At 52.8% G+C, this 21,664-nt stretch overlaps 1 protein-coding gene across 4 annotated transcripts in view; it reads right to left on the bottom strand.

Annotated features, from left to right (window-relative positions):
* Nucleotides 1-231: 231 nt before the first annotated feature.
* RNF144A (ring finger protein 144A) overlaps nt 232-21,664 on the bottom strand; it is a 120,018-nt gene continuing 98,585 nt past the window's right edge. For all 4 annotated transcript variants that reach the window (XM_047782701.1, XM_047782704.1, XM_047782702.1 and 1 more), the window contains 3 exons: nt 19,158-19,305; nt 12,649-12,738; nt 232-4,426 (listed from right to left, as the gene is read on the bottom strand). In XM_047782701.1, coding sequence (XP_047638657.1) covers nt 4,295-4,426; nt 12,649-12,738; nt 19,158-19,305 — 370 coding nt within the window. In that variant the 3' untranslated portion in view covers nt 232-4,294. The remainder of the gene's footprint in view (nt 4,427-12,648; nt 12,739-19,157; nt 19,306-21,664) is intronic.

The raw sequence follows: 21,664 nt of genomic DNA on the forward strand, positions 1-21,664 counted from the left end.
ACGGCATGAGAAACAGTGTGTGTGTGTGACCGGGTCTCTCTGCTGTGCAGCTGGATGAACACAACACTGTACCTCAGTGACACTCTAGGAAAAATAAAATTTTTTAAAAAGCAGTGTTTTCCCAGTGTAGGTATAAGGCACCCGCCCCCCCACCCCCCCACAAACCTCACAATGTTTTCCGTCTTCAAGCCAGCAGTCCACTAAGAGAGCACAAAAAGAGGGAGCCAGACAGGGTTTACAAAAGTAACCTGTATTCCAGCCAAAATATCTTTAAAAAGAAATCCCTTCTAAAGGGGGGACAAATTACATAAGACACAATACACTTAAAATATGTATTGAAATTACAAATCAGACTTGCCCATATGATACCAAAGTACAAAACACCACATTAAAAGGCATTCAAACAGCTCTTTTATACATCACAGCGTTAGTGGCACAAAAGGTACTGACATTTCAGAAACACACTCCAAACCTGGTTTTGATTTTTTTTGTTGTTGTTTACCACTGCTTGTCACATACAGAATGTACACATCTGCATGACTCATTCATGCATATTTTTACACAAGATTAAAATACACCCATGGCAAAATGAGCACGGAATGAAGGGAAGGTGGGGTACCTACCCCCTACCTGAAAGCTGCTGGCATATCTTGGAAGACAGGATTCTGCAAACCGAGGGAGAGGAGCCCACGGGCTGTGTGCACCCAAACAGGACACACCAGCCCTTCTGCTTCAATGCAGCCCCTTCTTTCCAGCTGGGATTTTTGACAATACCAGTCATATCTCTTCATTTTGTGTATTCTTCATAAGGGCTTCTTGGGTTAATGATAAGGAATAAACAAGCTTTGGTATTTTTTTTTAAAAGAGACCTTCAGGAAGCTTTATACATGCAAATGTTTTCCCTTGATGATTTCACTGTGATTGATAGATATAGATGTATATACAGGGATAGTTACTTATTAATAAATGAGAATCAGAGAAATATACAAAAAGCCCACCCTGGTTCTTTCCAATCCTCTAATCTTTTTTTTTTTTTTTTTTTAAGACAACCGAGGGAAAATGCCCTCTCATAATTTGCAAAGTAACTTTTAACTTTTGTAACACGGGGGGTGAGAAAGATGAAATCCTCTCGGAGGAATTTCTGCATATCCAGTAACCCCCTCCCCGGGGGGCCCTGTGCTCTAATCAGGAATTGGCCCTGTCCGGAGTTTATGGAATAATATGCTGTAAGGAGGATGTATTTCCCTTTACAAAGATGCCAAAAGAGGCAGATGTCCGGTCCTCTGTCTGCAGCTACCCCAGGGGGTGGAGGAAGCACTGACTGGGGCAGGAGTTCAATGCCAATCAAAGCTTCTGCTTCTGCTCAGGCACTCGGTCAGCCTCTGCCAAGTGAGCATCGACAGGGCACTTCTGAAGGTGCTGGCCCCCGTGACGATGGTGAGCTGGGCTGGCCAGGCTCAGAGGCCAGGCGTGGCCAATGGCCAGTCACCAAGGGGACTCAGACAACCGTGCCCTCTGCAGCCCCACACCGACAGCAGCAAAGGCAGCTACAGTCCGTCTCTGGGTCCTCTTCCCCCCTCCCCAGGATCTAAAGGTCTTTGAATAAACAGATGTGCACTTCCAGAGGTCAGCATGAAAGCCATCTGTGAAAGTGTCATTTTCAATGATGACGCCCTGCACTGAACCGCAGGACTGAGGCTGCCCTCTAAGCATCAAATCCCCAGGTTTTCCTGGGAGTGAGAGTCAAGGTCAACATCCAAGATTCGGGCCATCTTCCCACGTCCCGGTACATGTGACATCAAGCCTGGTTCCTCCCGCATGCCTGTGAACCACAGGGTGGCCTTCCCCACTGAGAGAAATGATGGGGGGGGGTGGATGCGGGAGGGGGTGCAGTGATGCAAGTTTATATGAGGATCTCTGTGCGATCCCACTGGTGCTTTTCCAGGGAATGGACAGTTCTGTTTCATGACTACATCAAACGGTGCCCCCGAGGCACACTCGGTGCAAATACTCGAGGCAAGCAGGTGCTGCTCTGGCCCTGGCCAGAAACGCAGTGGCTCCCACCTGGGCCAAACCACGAGCTATGGACGTGTCAGAGGCGAAGACACAGGGATGTCTGGGGTTGGGATGAGCATGATTCGCTCCTGGATGCCTCCAGGATGGACAGACGGCCCGATCAGCTAGGAATGAAGGGACCTGAACCCTGACCCGGGGAGTGCAGCCTTCCCGAAGGCTCTGGTTCCCACCCCCAAGGAGAGGGCACTCCTGGGTGGACCTGTGCAAGGGGCAGCAGCAAGTCCAGGCAGGATGACCTGGCTGGCGAAAGCCTGCCATGGACCACTGGACATGGGCCACCAGCCTGCTGTGTTCCATGCAAATTTTAAAGGGCCCTGGAGAGCCCAGCAAACTCACACATCACAATGACGTCTCAAGCCTGGGTCATCAGCCTCAACTTCAGGATCATGGCCTGGTCACCTTCTCCAGAAAAGCCACTCTACTGCCAGGTCCTGTGCCAACACCTAGTGCCAACACTACAAGAACCCAATGCCCAGGCTTCATAAAAAAGATGGTCCCCAATCTTATTCAGTTACGGAGTTTTCACATTGCAATTAGAAGAAGGAGTTTCTGCGATGTAATTTTGACACAGGCTGGCTCCCTAAATGGCTTCAGGTTAAAAAACAAAATGCCAGAGGGGAAGAGGGAGGTGCTTCTGTTTCTCCTGACCTAGGAAATGCTAAGAAATAAAAACATTTCTCTACAGGAAGGTAAACCAGGACCCGAGACACAAAAGTCGACGCCAAGGATCCAGAATTCCGCCACGCCTACCCCTGTGCTCACAAGGAGCTAATCGCGGAGAGCCAAGTTAGCTTCTGTTTTCACTTTACTCCTGCCTGGAATGCTTCGTAAGTTTAAAGAGTTCCGCTATGATAAATCTACATCTGCCTCCCTACTGGGTTTAGAAAAGTCCCACGTTCCATGCAATCAGCTTGCTCTTTAAAAAGTCCTATCAAAGTCAACTTTCTCTAAAGATCACACTGTCCAACTGATGGGGTCCCGCGTGTCCTACGGATCTGGCGTCATGGTGACAGTCACACACAGCCTGTAAAAGGCCCAGTGGTTAAATCCCCCAAAGTCGCCAAGTCTCACGGAAGGTGTTTTCAGCTGGGAAGAGACAGTGAGCTACAGGACTTGGAACTGTGCGAGGCAGATGATTTTTCCAAAACAACTCGGTCATTACAAAAACTGTGAAAATCCAGAAGCTTCTCTCCCTGCCCCCGGGGAGTTCTCCCAGCCCTGCCTGGAGGCCTGGCCTCTGGGCGTCAATATCACCATTCACTAGAGGAGACCGAGCCTGGGGCCAAACCATTGTCATTTTCAGCAGAACTATTTCCAAGTCAAACATTTGGCTTCTGAAGACATCAAAAAGTATTTTCTGATTCTTGGGTGAGAAGCGAGGGGCCCTGTGAGCTGAATCACCAGAGAGAGAAAAACAAAAGGCAATTCTAAGAATGGAGGCGTTCCTTCAAATGCACACATATTCCCAAAGAAAGGCAAAGACAGAGGGTCTGTGTTTATAACAATACACAGCGTACAGCGTATCCCAAAAGTCTCTAGGAGTTTCAGGAAAAAAACACCAAAGAGCACATAAGGCTTTCTAAATCTCCTGAAAAGTGGCCGAGCAGAAAGGTCATTTCACAAGAACGTCTTAAAATGCACATTTCGAGAAAGGCATAGGATGGTTTAGATGCACCTTGTTGATTTTTCACTACTCAGTTGGGAAAGGAAAAAAAAAAAAAAAGGCCTTCTAAAAAGGATTTTACTAAATGCCATTAATAAGAAAAAGAGTTGCCATAACCAGAGCGCTCTTCTCAAGTTAGAACCCTCGGATTCCGTCTCAAGTGAGATGCGGTCCTCAAGAGACCTCTTCTCTCAGCAACGCGGAGATGGATAACCCGTGCAGAGAAGGTCTCTCAGGCAACACCAGCGTTCCCAGTCCACGGCCGCAGGGAGAAAACCGCCCGGCGTGCTCCATTCAGCACCTCCCAGGACAAGTCTGCAGAGACCGAGTCTGTGTCTGACCCACACCAGCCTTGCCTCCCCCATGCCTGGGCGACCGCACCCGGGGCCTCAGCAAACATCGGTCCCTGGAATCACGGCATCCGGCGTGACACTGTGAAGCTCAATGGCGCACATAAGGCAAGAAAGATGTTTAGTGAGAAGGGGACGGCGGGATGGGGGTGGGGGAGCCACGCTTCCCGGAGGCAGGGGTCTCGCTCCAGCATCACGCCTTCCTCTAGGTGGGTAAGGGGTCGTCGTCGCCTTTACTGCACTTGCACTTGCAGCAAAGTACAAACGGAGTGGCCAGGAGCAAGAAGGGCGACGCCACCAAGAGCAGGAGCCCAAAGCCAGCAAAAATGCCCACGACCTGCACAAAGGAAACAGAGGAGCAGACGGTAAGGTGGCTGGTCTCTAGGTTCTGCAGCTAAGGTATAAACCACACAACCACCCATTCACCCATCCATCCATCCACCTATCCATCTCTCATCCACTCACCCCATATTCATTTATATCCACCCATCCATCCATCCACCCATCTCTCATCCACTCACCTACATCCACCTATACCCACACATCCATCTATCCACCCACCCACTCCTCTATCCATCCACCTGTCATCCACTCACCTCTGTCCACCTATGTCTGTCCATCCATCCATCTATCCATCCATCATCGATGCAACACCCGCCTACCTTTCCATCATCTATATCATCACTCCAGCCACTCATCCATCACCCGTCCACTCATCTATCAGTCAACCCATTTATCCACCCACTCATCATCTATCCATCATCTGGTCATTCATCATCCACCAATCCACCCCCGACCCATTATCCATTCATTATCCCCACCCCCATCCATCCATCTACCCATACGCCCTTCTCTTGACTTTCACTCCTCTTCCCGTTTTCCCCTTCCTTTCTTTTCCTTTCCCTTCTCCTCCCCTTCCACTTTCCAAATACCCCAAAACCCATCCAATCAAACATCCAACTAACCAACAAGCTTCCTCTGAGCCAAACACTGTCCTAGGTGCTGCAAACACAAAGGCACATAAGACCTTGGGCTTCAAGGACCACCTAGTCTGGTGGAAAGATACCACGATTACAACTAATAATCATACATTTTGCAAAAACTGCCTTCAGGTTCCATGGTGTAAAAGGAGCCCAGGAGCCAGGTATCTACATTAGCCAGGGGGCAGGGCGGTTTGCAATGGAAAATGCTGAGATGATAAGAACGAGGAGGTAGACGGTAAACAAGAAAGACTGGGATAAGGCATTCCGGCTGGGAGAAGAGAAAGGCACAGGCATGGCACACTGGGCAGTGACCAGACTGTGCTTGCTATTTCTGGAGTTTAAAACCCAACAGTTACTGTTATGCATTTTGGTTTTGTTTTGAAGATATGTTTACCCCTAGTATAAGTAAATGGTGAAACCAATAAGCCTTGGATGTAGACATGTTGTCATTCAAGTCAGGCAGCGAAGCTGGACCTAGAAGCAGGAGGATGCTTTCTGACTGGTCCCTTCTTTCAGCAGCCAGAGGACAGAATCAGAATCTGAAGGTGGAGTTCGTCTGCCACCTAGCGTTCAGAGTGATAAATACAGGAACCCCCTGGACTCATGGTTCTAATCCTGACCCAGCTGTGTTCCTCTCTGGGCCTCGGTTTTATCAATTATAAAATAAACACATGAAGTGAAAGGTTTCTAAGGGCTGTTATCAGCTCTGAAATATGCCACTATGGACAGCATCACAGTGGTGTGAATCAGAGCATACCCTTGCAGATTGTGCCTGAAAATCATCACACACACACACACACACACACACACACAGGTTTTGTTTGTCAGTTAGATTGTGCTCATGCTAAGAATCCATGTTTTCTGCTGGGCTGGTTAAGTCCATCCATCTGAACATAATGTCGATGGTGGAATTTCGAGGCGTGAGTTCAGATCATGCTCTGTTGAGACCAGGCACACACAGAGTTCCCCACGTGGCTCAGCGGGTTAAGAACCTGAGCAGGATCCATTAGGACTCAGGTTCGATTCCTGGTCTTTCTCAGTGGGTTAAGGATCTAGTGTTGCTGTGAGCTGTGGCGGAGGTCGCAGACACAGCTTGGATCCTGCGTTCCTGTGGCTGTGGTGCAGGCTGGCAGCTATAGCTTTGATTCAATCCCTAGCCTAGGAACTTCCATATGCCACGGGTGCGGCCCTAAAAAGACCAAAAAAAAAAAAAAAAAGACACTGAGAAGACTCTGGAGAGTTGGTGGCCTCTCTGGGGAGGCGGCAGGTCCAGCAGGGCCTGGGCAGGTGGAGGTGGCAAATGATGAAATGAGTGGGGGGGAGCCTTGGGGAAGTGGTCTCTGAAGGAGGAGAAGGACCTGGGTGGGGAAAGCCAGACACGTTACCCATGCGGTGAGCCTGGGAGGGGGACCAGGGTGAGGCAGGAGGTGGATGGGCTCTAGGACAGACATTTACAACCAGCAACCTGGAAAAAGGTAAATAACTGGACTCTGCCTTCTGTGGACACTTTAAACACTTTACACAATGGTAATGGCGGGGCAGAGAGGGGCGAAGCCCTGCTCGGGCAAAAGATCAAGAGGTCACATGCTTTCCATCCTCAGGGTCAGGGAGACCCCAACTCCACTTGGGCAGAAAGACTCCTCAGGGTCAGAAAGGGAGGGGGCGCCAGGCCATAATAAGTCCTGGTAACCTTCCCATCATCTCTTGCTCTAGAATCCACCTTGGCCAAAAGCTGCATACCTGTACCTGGGAGGCCCCTGGATTTGGTCAGGTGTGAGAGATATCAAGATAATTGGCCAAAGGATGGAGTTTTTGTGGTGGTGCAGCGGTAGTGAACCCAACTAGTATCCGTGAGGATGCGGCCTCGATCCTTGGCCTCGCTCCGTGGGTTAAGGATCCGGCATTGCCGTGAGCTGAGGTGTAGGTCGCAGATGCGGTTCGGATCTGGCATTGCTGTGGCTGTGGTGTAGGCCGGCAGGTGCAGCTCACATTCAACCCCTAGGCTGGGAACCTCCATATGCTGCTAGTGTGGCCCTAAAAAGCAGAAGAAAAAAAACCAAAAGATAATTGGCCAAAGGAGAGCAAAGACCTGGAAGAAGTGCATGATTCAAATCCCTCCTCGGCCCGCCCCCCAACAGGGGGAGTCCACCCTCCTTCCTGAGTGTGCTGTTTTGCTTCTAACCTGCCTCTCTGTGTGCTCTCTCACACGTTGTACTGTGTCTCTAGCAATAAGCTTTAGACCTGTTTTTATGTCTCTGCCACCTTGAAACATTCTTGCTTTCAAGAGGGGCAAGAATCAGAGCGCGACTCTGCTTTTAGCCTCTCACCCCTGCTGGCCTAGCATTTAGGACTCCTGGTTTTCACCCAGGTTCAGTTCCTGGGCGAGGAATCAAGCCATCCGTCCCTGCAGTTCTCAGAGATCAGGGGAGCAGAGGGGGTGCTAGGGGAAGTGGGGAACCCAGGAGGTGGCCCAGGTCTTTAAAAACCAGAAACAAACTCACAGAGTTTTAAACCCCATCTTATGGTCACCACAGCGGAAACCACTGCAGCGGGGAGAAGAACTGAGAGGGTGAGAATAACACAGGCACAGCACTGCCTGGAACAGGCGATTAACGGGGCCTCCCCTACAGCCCAGGGAAATCTACTCAATAGGTTTTAACAACCCGTGTGGGAGAAAAGAATGGGTGTTCTTTCACGTAAGACTGATTGACTTTGCTGGACACCAGCAACCAAAACAACTTTGGTTTAAGTCAACTGAAACTCCAATAAAATGAAATTTAAAACCAGTTGTGTGTGTGTGTGTGTGTGTGTGTGTACTTGAGATACAGAATCTGGGGATGAACTTCCCCAAATGAAGGAGACCTGGAGGAGGAGATTTTGAGGGAAAAATCTAGAATTCTGTTCACACCCATTCTAGCTGAAATGCTCATTAAACATCCCAGCGGAGGCGGCCTGCAGCCAGTTAAGTGTGAAGCTGGGAGTTCATGGGCCTCCGGGTGGAAGTCAGAGTGGGACACAAATGCCCCCTCGGCTGATCTCTGGAAGAGCCCTGGGAAAGGCAGGCCAGCCCTTCATGGCAACTGTGTTTAAAGAGACTGTGCCAGAGAGAAGCAGCTGGACGGCTGGGCTGAGCCCCCAGGGCTCACGGGCGGGCGCCGAAGCACAGGCTGAAGGCCACTTTCCAGGCCCTGCAGCGCAGCCCTGCCGAACGCTGCTATTCCTCAAGCTCACCTGAAACCCACTGTTTTAGCGGGAGACCTGCTACACGTGATACAAAATAACATCCCTCGAGACAAAACAGAATCTCACAAAACCTTCCCATGTTGAAGACAGAGTTTATCCCTTCTCAGCATAATGATAGCTGTTAGAAAAGTCCGTTTGAAAAGATGTTAGGTACAGGGTATGTGGCAGATAGTATTTTTACGTCCACAACATTGAAAGCAGCCTACAATAACTCAAGGAAGCGCGACAAAATTCTCAACAAGGGGAGTTCTTGCTGTAGCGCCGCGGGTTAAGAATCCAGTGGCTCGGGTCACTCCGGAGGTTTGGGTTCAATCCCTGGCCCGGCACAGTGGGTTAAAGGATCTAGCGGTGCCACAGCTGCTGTGGGTTGCTGCTATGGCTCATGTTACTTCCTGCACGAAGAACTTAAAAAAAATTCTCAAATGTCTGAAAAGCCCTTTACCTAACTTCTCATCTAAAGATGGGGAAAGCGAGGGGCAGGGATCTTGGGACATCGACTGGGACACAACCCCTAAAAGCTGGGAGTCACAGGACACTGAGTTTAGGGATATTTCTTGAGTATTGTTGAGGTTTGAGTTGGGCAAGGCCCAGAGTGGCAGACAGAATGTTTCCCCAGGAAAATTGTGAAGCCGACTCTATGCAGAAGGGCCAGGTGAGGTCACCACCTTTGCGAGAGGGCAGCGCACCCAGCCTGATCTTGGGACCTTGAACGGATCTGGCTGGTGGAGACTAGCTAGCACTTTTCAGGGAGACAGAGGAGAGGAGGGCGCCCAGGAGAAAGGAGCGGCTCAAGCAGACACGTGGGTGTGGCGAGCCCGGGCGTTTGTGCAGGCTGCAGGGTACCGTGTGCTTCCAACTGAGGGCTGCTGTCAAGTGGGAATAAAATACCGCCTGCCATAGCAGTAAGCAAAGGATGTCACAGTCATCGGAAATTGCAGCCACCCCAAGGGTGGGTCGGTGAGCCCCGAGGGGACTCGGGAAGGAAGCAAAGAACACCTGCTGTCTGTCCCACGGCCAGCAGAGGGCAGCCACTCCCGGGGGTGAGCCCTGGACACTCAGGATGTGAAAGGAAGCGCAGGACCCTGGCCCAGGGAGCTGAGGTGCACGTCTCAGGAATGATGCAGTCATTCCATATAGCACAGTGTGCATAGCATGTAGGGAAAAAGAATCTCAGGAAGAATGGATGTCTGCGCGTGTATAATGGAATCCCTTTGTCGCACAGTACATATTACGGCATTGGAAATCAACTATGGTGCAATAAAACCTTAAAAACTGACCAAAAACTGCATAAACACACAGTGAGACTCTGCTCTCAGGTCACAAGGCAGATGATAAACACGTCCTAAGCAAGAAGCCTATTGGAGAGGTCGGGGAAGGGAGAGTGCCAATCTGACAGAAAACCGGGAGATGCACCGGGAAATGAGGACTTTCTAAGCGTCTGTGTTGACGCTTCACCTCTAAGAACAAATTACGAGAAAAGGAGGTAAGTTGCTTCTAGGAACAGGTGTCCCAGAGCTGGTGTTGTGGGGTGGCTCTAACTGTCAAAACCAAAGGCTTAAGACCAAAACGGTCTTTAGTTGTTTGAAGACGAGGTTCTGCTCTGGCTGTGGCTCTGCCACTGCACAGTGTCCCTCTCTAGGTCCAGGCCACCGGCCTTCAATTCCTGGCTTAGACATCACATGCTTCGCGAGTTTCTGCGAATCCTTCACTTTCTTTTTGATACTGTTCACTCATATTTTATTGTTTAGCCCCAATCCAACACTCACGTGTCCACCTGCACCTACAACCCTGCGTGTCTGTGGGGCTCCTCACGTCCCCGGGAAGCGACCCCTCCCACCCTGTGCCCTGGGCACCTCTGTGCATCTCCACCAGCACCAAGACGGGGCTGGATCAGGAGCACTTCCTGCATCCACGCTGCTCTAGGGCATGGCTCAGAGCTGGTCCCTCGCAGGTGCCTACAGAGGATCTGGTGTTTCCAGACTCCTTCCTCAACAACGGCGATCCAGACCCCCGTCCAGGCCTCTGCATTTCTCAAGGGCCTGCTCCCTAAAGGTCTGTTACCAGGAACGGTTCCCACGGCCGCCTGGGATCCCCAGGAACACGTGCCTCACTCCTCGTGAATAAACAGGCTCAGGGGCCAAGGTTGAACTGCCCAGCCTCCGTTATCAGACACGGTGACAGGTTCCACCCAGCTCTCATGCCCTCCTGGGAAGCTCACCATGGCTCCAGCCACCAGGGTGTCAGGAAGCTCAGGCCACGAAGAGAGATGTGTAAAGCAAACAGCAGATGGCTCCTTATTCAGAAATAGGCCTTCATAGGGAATCAGGTTAAAATGACATTACTAGAACGGGCCATCACCCGTGAGTTTGGACACAGAGGAAAGTGAAGAGCTGGAGAGAGGCATCTGTGAACAGAGGAGCCAAGGGCCAAGGGGAAGCACAGGGAGAACCAGGCGGGCTCTTCCTACAAGTTTCCAGGGAAGGCAGCCCGCCCATCCCTCGACCTCAGACCTCTGGCTTCTGGAGCTGCTGGGGGTGTGTTGTGACACTGCGGAGGTGCCGGGTGAGCGCTGGCGTGGCCCACCTGGCCAGGAGGAAGAGATGAGATGCAGCTCAAATCCACACTCCACTCCGAGGTCAGTCAACTGGCCCTCGGGCCACGTCTGGTCCAGAATCCATTTTGCCTCGTCTTCTTCTAACAGCTTTCTGACGCTGGAAGCCACAGACCTTCAACGCGCCCAGGTGGAGAGCAGAGGTCGATGGTTTTAGGGCAACTTTGACCGCAGCCAAGGTCGCCACCTGAGTTTTTCCAGGACCAGTGCTCTCACCCCCGAGCTAAGGAGCCAACCACCTGAGTTTTTAAGAGCTTTCCTGGATGGCAGCCACGAGCCTTTGGGGACATACTGTCTGCAGAGGCAGCCTCCCTACCAGGCGGAGATGACAGCTGCCACAGAGACCCTCGGGCCTGCGAGGCCAGCGCCTTCTACGACCGTGCCCTGCGGCCCACAGCGAGGAGCATCTGGAAAGCGGTTACGGGCCATCTCTTTCTATCCTTACAAGAAACTGCCTGAGACTCTGCTCCTGGATCTCCCAGGAGGGCGGACGGCCTGCCTCAGGGCCGTGGTGACAAGTGCCAAGAATGTGGTAATGGCCGGAGACATCGGAGCTCTCCCTGTGCCGAGGAGCAGGCGCACCTGAGTGCCCCCTGAGCATCACGCCTTGGCCTGCAAAGCCCGTGGGGTCACCTCTGATCCCCTCTGACCTCTTCTGTCTCTTCCTGCTCTGTCCCCAAGGGGCCTTCATGCCACCCAACGGCCCCTCTCCGTCCCCCCTGCCTGAGCTCTCCCTCCTCTGCCTGGACTGTCCCCCCTGCATGAACTGGACCCTCTGCCCCACCCCACCTCCTCCCACGGCCAGCTCCCCATCACGCAGCGCTCAGCTGTCGTATCACCTCCAACGGGCCTTCCTGGCCACACCGTCTAAAAGACCCCGCCCCGTCACACCCCCCTGTAGCCAAATGCACATGATACCCATGCTCTTGGTTTCTCGTCTGTCCTGCGTGGAATGTGGATGTCATAAGAGACGGGGGCATCTATCTAATGTGCTGCAGGATTTCAGCTCCTGGAACAGTGCCAGGCACAGAGCAGGGAATAAAGATGTGTTAAAGGTATCCTTACCCCCCGCTGCAGAGGCGTCACTGCCCGGGCCCTTCCCATTCTCTCCCTGTCATCCTCCTGTGACTAACTCCTCACCTGGGGCCTCTGAGGAGAGCTCTCCAGGAAAGGCTACCTGGGGGCTGACTAAACGCGGTGGGTCCTGAGCAGGTCAGGAGCAGGTGTAAGCAACAGAAAGTCTGAGGTGGAAGAATCTCCACGTACTAAGTGTGGGCATGGCTACCCCAAGGTTGAGCCAGACCTACCATTAGCATAATCTTAGGGTAGGAAAAAGTTGGCAGGAGCTGCACTTACTAGCTCTGCTTTTTATTTTATTTATTTTTTATTTTTTTAGGGTGCACCTGCCGCATAGGGAAGATCCCAGGCTAGGGGTCGAACTGGAGCTGCAGCTGCCGGCCTCCACCACAGCCACAGCAACACGGGATCTGAGTGGCATCTGTAACCTACGCAGCAACGTCAGTTCCTTAATCCGCTGAGCGAGGCCAGGGATTGAACCTGTATCCTCATGGACACTCTGCCGGGTCCTTTACTCACTGAGCCACAATAGGAACGCCCTCTGTTTTCTATGCAACACATCTTTGACCAACTGACAAGTCTCCTGGAAACCACACGCACACACTCTCTCCCTAAGATCAAAGCTCCAGGTGAGCCACACCCTACCTGTGTCCGATGCCATATGACAGATGCCCTGGAGTGGCCCAGCTTGTTCCTGCAGGGACCTTTGTCATAATGGATCAGGAGGAAGTCATCCTGGGAAGGAAGAGAAGAACAGGGGTGTGAGAGAGTCCTCTCCTGTTAGTGAATGAGCCCTGACTGGTCCGAGTTTCTATTTTCATGCTCAAAATAGGGATGTGAGAGGGCGTGGATGAGAGCACAACGGCAGAGGAAAAGCCGGCACACGGGGGTAGGGCTGTGTCCCCAGGCCCTCCTTCCTCTGTGGCGCATCCCAGGCCCTCCATCCTCCGTGGAGCATCCCCAGGCCCTCCTTCCTTCATAGAGCATCCCAGGCCCTCCATCCTCCATGGAGCATCCCAGGCCCTCCATCCTCCATGGGGCATCCTCCAGTCCCTCCTTCCTTCATTGAGCACCTCAGACCCTCCTTCCTCCGTGGCGCATCCCCAGGCCCTCCATCCTCCGTGGCGCATCCCCAGGCCCTCCATCCTCCGTGGCGCATCCCCAGGCCCTCCATCCTCCGTGGCGCATCCCCAGGCCCTCTTTCCTCCATGGGGCATCCTCCAGTCCCTCCATCCTCCATGGAGCATCCCAGGCCCTCCTTCCTCCGTGGAGCACCCCCAGGCCCTCCATCGTCTGTGGAGTATCTCCAGGCCCTCCATCCTCCATGAAGTGTCCCGGACCAAGGGCTCACAGGCCACTAGAGGGAGCCCTGCTCCAACTTCAGTCTCAGCCTAGGCCTCACTCCCCTGGGCCCAGCGGCTGGCTGTCAAGTTTTCAGGAAACAGGGAATCTCTGCTGACTCAGGGCTTCTGAACAAGTAGGTCATGGCTCTTGCTCCTCCTCAAGCTGCCCTTCCCAGGGCTACGCTTTTCCTCCCCAGTCTCTGCCTTCACATCTCACTGCCTCCCCGGCAGGATTATTCCAGAATTCGATGATCTTGATGTCTGGTCCATCTACCCCGCTCCTGCCCTCTCCTTGACTGGAGAGAGCTTGCCTCAGCTCAGACCAAGGAAACGTTCTCGTTACTCAGGAGCCGGCTGGGACGCACCCCCATCTACAGTTCCTCCAACAGTCTAGATGCCCCAAGTAGCTCCCTTTGCCGCTGGGACGCACCCTGCCCCTCCCCCGCCGTTCCTGCCCCACCTCCACCCCCCCCCACCTTCTGCGACAGTCCTCACCAGACCCTCAGGTACTCGGAGCCGGGGGCCCTGAACCGACGTGTAAGCACGTCCCCAGCAGCGCCTAGAACCTCTGCTTCTTCATGACCCGGGGGAGCCACTCTCTCTTCTGTTGTCCGTAAAAAGAGCCAGCTGGGTCATGGAACCAAAGAGAAGCCCATGCTGCTTATTCATTTAACTGAGGGGTAGACAGAGCCTCTTCTGAGAAAACAGTAAATGAAGCACAGGGTCCAAGGTGTCTGAGAGGCAGGAAGTCCTTCCCCGAGAGCTGGCGGAGCTGGGAGGATGCTGTCGCCTGGCCCTTGACAGCAGCTCTGCTGGGTGGCTGCTGCCCGCCTCCTCCTCTCCGTGTGGGAGTGGCTGCCTCCAGTCCGAGGGTTTCGCAGGTCGGCCTCGTGGAGCCAGGATGCACACTGGCATATCATGAAATCCTGGCTCCTTAGGGGTGGGGGGGGTGAATGAGGATCGGCCACCTGCCTCTACACAGATCGAATCCTGAGCCACTGCAGCTGCCGACCTTCAACACCCCCTGAAAGGAGCTCCGGGTGGAGAGCAAGGCCCTCTGTGCTCTGGGGAAACTAGCAGAATAGGCCTTCAGATAGATAGCTATTGTCGAGGGATTTTATGGGCCCAGTTCTAGCATCTCCTCGAACCTCGAAAAGCACTAACATCCTTCAGGGTGACGTCCGCTCCTCGGGAGCGGCAGTGACCTTCGTGAGGCCAGCTGCGACCTCCTGCACCGTGTGTGCTGGTGGCCTGACCTCCCCTTCGCCCACATCGCACGCATCCTGCCCTCGCCCTGGCCTCTCTGCAGTGGGTTCCCAGCGCTCCTGAAATGCTGCCTCCCAGGCTATAGTCCCCATTTTGCCCCAAATAAAACCGAACTCTCAGCGTTTAGGTCCTGCCGATTATTTACGTTGACAGTAGTGAGAAGCCTCCGAGAGAGGAGGGAGAAGGGGGTCCCAGCCTCCCACGCCGGCCTCCCCGGCCCCAGCCCCTCTTCTGTGCAGGGAGGCCCAGATGGAGATACACACGGAGCTCTGTCTTCACTGAAGCCTCTGTCCCTTGAGAACTTTCTCTTCCTTGAACACCTAATTCTATTTTCTTTATCCACACACCATGGAGATAATTTTCACTTTCAGTCTCATTTTCCCAGGCTCTGCCCCTCGCAGAGTCTTTGCTCTATGGGCTCTTGAACAGTCTCTGGACTTGTCTTCTGAAGGACGAGCTGCATCGCCCAGTCAGAGTCTCGTGATCTGCCCCGGCCAAGCCGGACCAGGTCAGCTGCACCTTCGTCACCTGCACGGTTCATGGAAACACAGATCCTGACTCAGGGTGCAGGGCTGGGCCCCGGCCGCAGACACCCCACGTGGCCCTCATCAACCTGCTGTGGGACCAGTGCTTGGGGGGGCAGGAGCCCCTGCTGGAGGTCAAGCCCCTCGGCTCCGCACAGAAACCCTGGTCCCAGCCCCCACCCCGGCCAGGGCCAGGCCGCCCTCTGCTCATGTCCTTCCCCCCGGAACGTCCTGTTCTCTGAAAGCAGCCCGCCTCCGCCCCTCCCCTCTGCCTGGTCAGCTACCTCCATCAGCTGCACCCACACCCTGACCCCCTGCCACCCAGGGACCCGATCCTGAGAGGCTGCCAGGGTCTCCACGCCCACTGTCCTGCAGCACTGCTCACAAGGACATATGCTATTAGGGGCTTCTCGACCAGGAGGTCCCCAGCCCCTCAAGGTCACAGACTTGGCCGTCCTCATCCCAGCAGAACCAGCCTCCACATGGACTCGAGTTGCCAACAAGCTTCCTGAAGAAAATGAAAGCGTTCTCCTTGACTCCAGTGCTTGTACAATATAGAAGTGATTTTAAGTTCCTGGATGGAGCCCTTGGGTATAACCGCTTCAGACCTGCCGGGAACCCAGGTGCAGGCCCTGACAGCATCCACTTCCCTTCCATTGTTCCCAGAAGCCACATCAGCTCCTGGGTGGAAGCAGAGACAATGGTAGCCGGGAGCGCAGGGGGCCAGAGGCTGGCAGAGGGCAGGTCCACCACAGAAGGCCTGGGACTTCCTGGCCAACCCTGGCTGCCAGCCGCCTGGGCTAACCAAAGGTGGGGGAGGGTTAGAGTCTGGAAGATCAGAAAGGGGAGGCCGAGCCCGGTCCTCGCTCCTTCGGCGCTTCGGGGAGAGAGGGGGAACCTTCCTGGACGTCTTAAAAACAGGTAACAGGAATTCCAACTCTCACAGAAAGAGCACATGCATTACATAACAGAGGTGTGCAGAGAAAATCAGAGGTGGGATCCAGGTACATAACATTACTTCCTAAATAGTAACTGTTTATGCCCCCCCCCAAAAAAAAGTAAATGAGTAGGTAGGTCCCTTTCAGCTGTAAGAGGTGAATATCAGGCCAGCAGGTGAAGAGGAAAAGCAGCACAGAGCCCTGGGTCTCGCCTGGCTTGGCGGCAGGGTGGTTGTGGGGGTGGGTAGGGGGGCAGTGGGGGGGGGGGAGTTAGGACCAGGATGGAAGGAAGCACGTAGGTAGCTCCCAGAGGCGCACGTGTGGGTGGGAAAGTCCCCGAGAGCAGAGAAGAGGGACATGCACAGCTCCCTCCCTCCGTCTCAGAAGCTCTGCTGCCTCCAGACCCGCATGCATGCACTGGTCTCAGACCAAGGCTACAAGTTCATGCACTTGTCTTAAATCAACTGCCCCGGGCAGACTCTGACCCTTCATGGTCTGCTTCTGCGGCCACAAGTCATTTTTCAGAAGCTCATCATCTACAAAGAAAAACAGGACATCTTGGCCATGAGGACACGGACTTTCAAGGAGGCAATGCCCTGTGGTGACCCTGTCCTGAGTCCAGGCAGAGCCAGGACACAATGGGGCCTCTTGCCAGCAGGAACCGTGCTTTGGAACTGAGTCAGAGAGACAGACGGACAGGGTGTCTCTGCAGAGACCAGAGCAGAAAGAAAACAGCTTAGGGCTCAAAAGGGACAGATCATGGGGTTGGCGTCCCATCCTTGTAACTCAGGCAAGGTCACAGGGGAGACATTAGATAATATAAGAATTATATATACATATTTGCTTTTTTAGGGCTATACCTGTGGCATATGGAGGTTCCCAGGCTAGGGGTCAAATCGTGGCTACAACTTCTGGGCTACACCACAGCCACAGCAACACCAGATCCAAGCAGCATCTGAGACCTACACCACAGCTCATGACAGCACCAGATTCTTAACCCACTGAGCAAGGCCACAGATCAAACCCACATCTTCCTGGGTACTGGTGGGGTTTGTAACCTGATGAGCCCAAATCAGAACTCCTAATATACCGTAATTTATGATGAGTTTTTGAAAAAAATACACTAAATGCAAAACTATGTATTTTGTGTGTATATATATGTGTGTGTGTGCGTGTAACAGAGACTGTATATAGACCTCACATATATAATATATACATATATATTGTATATAACATATATTATACGTTCACATACACAAACACATTATATACACATGAAGACTTTGAAAGCCCTGAGGACTTTAGAGAGCTTCAGACATCATTCTAAGCCTCCCCTTCCCACAGTGTAAAGTCAAGGAATAAACTCATTTGGTTTCAAGCTAAATTAAATTAATCTTGTCAAACCGATTCATTAAACTTGCCTAGGAAATAAAAAAATCAAACCTCCAGGATAGAAAAATGAAAATAGTTTCTTAAGATTTTATCAGCTACGCAAACGTCTCCTGCAACTTGAGTCGTTCCAAGTTAGTGAAGGGGCCACAGGCTTTTCAAAAGGAAAACTCCCGAAGAAGCAATCCATCTCCCCCTTTTACAGGTGGCCTTTGGCGACAGACCTGTTACCTTACCCAAGCTTCCATCTCAAACAGACACTTATTTTCTTCTCGACAATCTCTAGGCCTGTCCTTCTGGGGACAGGCAAACTTTGAGAGTTTCTCCACGTGGCACAGGGTTAGGAATCATTCTTCCTTCCACTGTGCAACCCGAGCTGACCTTCTCGGGCAGGACGTGCTGAGTGAAATGACCCCGTGACACCCCCTCTGCAGGGAGACGTGCCCAGAAACGGTGCCTGGGCTTCAGAGCCATGGTGACAGAGGGTGACGGGGTCCTTAGACCGGCGAGCCCTACTGAGGCAGACGTGGGCTTTTCTGACCCCCTTTATTCTAATTACATCTTGGTGGCTCAACACTGTGGCATAAGCTGGACACACACCCCTGCGGTCCAGGACAGACAGACGTACAGCCATCCCTTTCATGACACACGACTGGACCGGCTGTGACGGCCACTGTGACAGTGATGTTAATAGCTCCGCTCTTTGGCTGTAGTTTTAGAAACAGATGTACGAATGACCCCTCTCAAGCTAAAGGATAGTGTCATCGTTTTGGCAAGAGGCCCACTCCCTGACACGGGCGAGAAAGCGGAACAGAAAGCTGAAGAGAAGCACCATCTGTGTCAGGCCTGGGCGCTCCAGAAAGAGGCGGGCACTCAGAGAGGGGGCCGGCCCCTGGCAGGGGCTCCCCGTCCGCAGAGACCACGCAGGGCTCGCAGAGAGCAGGCGGCTGCAGGAGGCAGAAAGTTCCATTCCGAGGGCAGCAGAAGGTCTGTATGTCTATCTGCCGGCAGGTGACCTGAGTACGGGTGAGGTAACTGCCCCGCATGCATCCTCCTCGCTATTCCAAGGGGTTCTCGGTATCCCCCTCATCCTAGGTTGAAGCCCTGACCCCCCTCCAATGTCACGGTATTTGGAGGTGGGGCCTCCGGGAGGTGTTAGGTTCAGATGACGTCATGAGTCTCCGGCCCCCACAGTGGGGTTCGCGTCCCGATAACAAGAGCCCAGGGCTTCCTGTCTCCAGGTGAAGGCCACAGTGAGAAGGCAGCCATCTGGACACCAGGAAGCAGGTCTCACCAGAACCCGACCAAACGGAACACACCAGCATTGAATCCAGACACCCAGGGTCCAGAACTATGAGTTCAAGGTCTGTTTCACTCCTCGATTGGGGGCATTGCTCTGTTACAGTAGCCTGAACTGAGACAGCCCCGCGACAAAAGCTAAGATGCTGAGATCCCACCCACCCCTTTAAAGTCCAGGCTGAACCCAAGCCTGAGCTGCCCCTTCACCCCCAGAACTCCTGCACAAAGTCCCATCTTCTGACTCCCCTGCATCCAGGGAGCGAACAGGTGAGCACAGGGAAAACGCCAGACCACATGACTTCTGCGGCCCGGGAGCATCCTCTCAGCCGATGGGCAGTGGCTGGTCCACGCCGCCCGCCCCAGCCTGAACCGGGCAGCCCCCGCCGCGTACTCACGTCCAGGGACTCGAGGCAGTACCAGCAGAAGGCGTGCTTGCAGTTCTTACACATCATCTGGGCACACCCTTCGTCCCGCTCGATGTAGACCTTGCACTTGGGGCAGCGTTTGATGGGCGCGTCGTCCTCCTCCAGCTTGAACGCGGAGCTGCAGGGAAGAAACAAACTCTATCAGGCTCTGCTCCACGGGCCCGGCGGGGGGTGGGGGTGGGGCGGGGGAGGGGACCCGCCGATGCCAGCACCTGCTACGCTGGAAGCATTAGCTTAACCAGAGGCACTGCGGTCACCAGTCATTAAACGAGGTAAGTTGAAACCAAAGAATCTCCAACTCTGGAAAATAATCATCAAAAAACTGAATCAGCCAGTCTGACTTAGGGGGAAAGAGAACAAGATCGGCACATAGAGACAAACAAGAGAAACGAGGGCAGAAGGCTGACAGTGAAAGTCTCTGAGTCACGGGATTCGGGCCAAATGTCAGGTCCTCATTCCTATAGTTGTGTGCTTTCCAAAGGGTTGACAATAAATTATGTGCTCTTTGCTATTATCAGAAAAAAAAGGAATGCTAAACAAACACACATTGATGGAACTAGAGAGTCTCACACTAAGTGAAAAGTAAGTCAGAAAGAGAAAGACAGACACCGTATGATATCCCTTATATGTGGAATCTAAAATACGGCACACGTGAACCTGTCTACAGAACAGAAACAGACTCACAGACATGGAGAACAGACTTGTGGTTGCTATGGAGGGGAGGAGTGGGATGGGCTGGGAGTTTGGGGTTCATAGACGCAAACTGTTACATTTAGAATGGATACACAACGAGGTCCTGCTGTATAGCGGAGGGAACCCGATCCAATCACCTGATGGAGATATATGAGAGAGACATTATGTATAGACATATGACTGGGTCACTTTGCTGCACAGCAGAAATCAACAGAATAATGTGAATCAACTATAATTTAAAAATTAAATACACCCACGCACACACGCACACACGAACGGCTTAGGAAGATCTACTTGGCTCCTCTGTACAGCGTCACTTCCCTGATTGGCGGGACTGAAGCCTGGGGTCAAGCGCTGGCTCTTCTGACACCATCTGGGTGGCAAGGTCTCTGAGCCCCAGCCCCCCGTCCGTGTGAGCCTGATGGCTCAGGTTATGCATGAGGAGCACAGGGCAATGCCTGGTGTGTGTGAAGTGCCCAACAAATGAAAGCAATGATTCTCCGCTGCTCATTAAAGGATAACCTGCAGTTTTTTTAGGTTTGACTCTAGAAAGACGTCCACCCCATGCTACTCATTTTATTGTTGTTTTTATTTATTTTTTTGGCTGTGCCTGTGGCAGCTGCAAGTTCCCAGGCCAGGGATCGAACCTGCACTGTGGCAGCGGCAATGCCCGATCTTGAACCTGTTGAGCCACCAGGGAACTCCATGCATGCTATTAATCTTAAAAAGGAAGCTAAAAAATGAAGGGAATCCTCTGGAAGAAGCGGCCAAGGGCGGTCATCCCTGGTGATGGGGCACGTTTGCCATATTGTGTGAACTCACTGCGTCTACTCAACGTCACTGGGAGAAAAATGACCTCCCCTTGGGGTGAGGAGCCTTTTCAGAACCTAAGGAGTTCACGAATACCCATTCACCGAAACTGAGCAAATGCTGGCACTTTGAGTGCATCCTGGCTCTTCCACAAGCATTACAGTGCACATGAGGGTAAAATACAGCATCACTTTGCACTAACCTGAGCTTCCATAGGGTCATGCCCTTGGGATTTTCCCGTTTGTTCACCAGCACAAGGTGACCAGTTAAGAAGCACCGGAAGGAAGAAGCATGGCCTTGGAGTTAGCGGGTCTGGAGACAGGCACACAAGGCCTGGCAGTGCTACGTGTGTCTCATCAGTCTCTTTGCCCTCGGACATGAGGCAGACTGCACCCATAGCAGAGGGGGTGATGGAGATGAAAAAAGCTTTCGTGTACTGAGCACACAGAAACCAGCACATCTCTAGCAACCACTCAATAAATGGTGCTTGTCAGTAACACCGTGACTGACATGCAATAAAACAGTCTCCAGCTCAAATCTGTCTCTAATTTAACAGCAAACTGCAGACCAACCTGGCCGCCCAGAACGTGATCTACAAGGAACCTGGGTTGTCACAACATGTGCAAACGCTTCCAGGGACTGGAGGAGACGCCAGCTGCCCCCCTGGAATGAGCTTGATGTTTAGCAAGCGCCCAAAGTCACGAGGCATCCAGTGCCCAGATCAAGGCTGACTCTCAGGTTGGATAACATTTCAGTTTGGAAGCCAAATACGCCCTTAAAATAGTGCATCCGATTTTCTCACGTGGCTCGTAAGATATACCCTTTTTTTCTTTTTAGAGCCACACCTGCAGCACATGGAGGTTCCCAGGATAGGGATCAAATCAGAGCTGCAGCTGCCGGCCTACGCCACAGCCACAGACCCGAGCCGAATCTGCAACCGACACCACAGCTCATGGCAATGCTGGATCCTTAAC

The sequence above is a fragment of the Phacochoerus africanus genome, chromosome 5, assembly GCF_016906955.1.
Source record: "Phacochoerus africanus isolate WHEZ1 chromosome 5, ROS_Pafr_v1, whole genome shotgun sequence".
In the NCBI taxonomy this organism is placed as follows: Eukaryota; Metazoa; Chordata; class Mammalia; order Artiodactyla; family Suidae; genus Phacochoerus; species Phacochoerus africanus.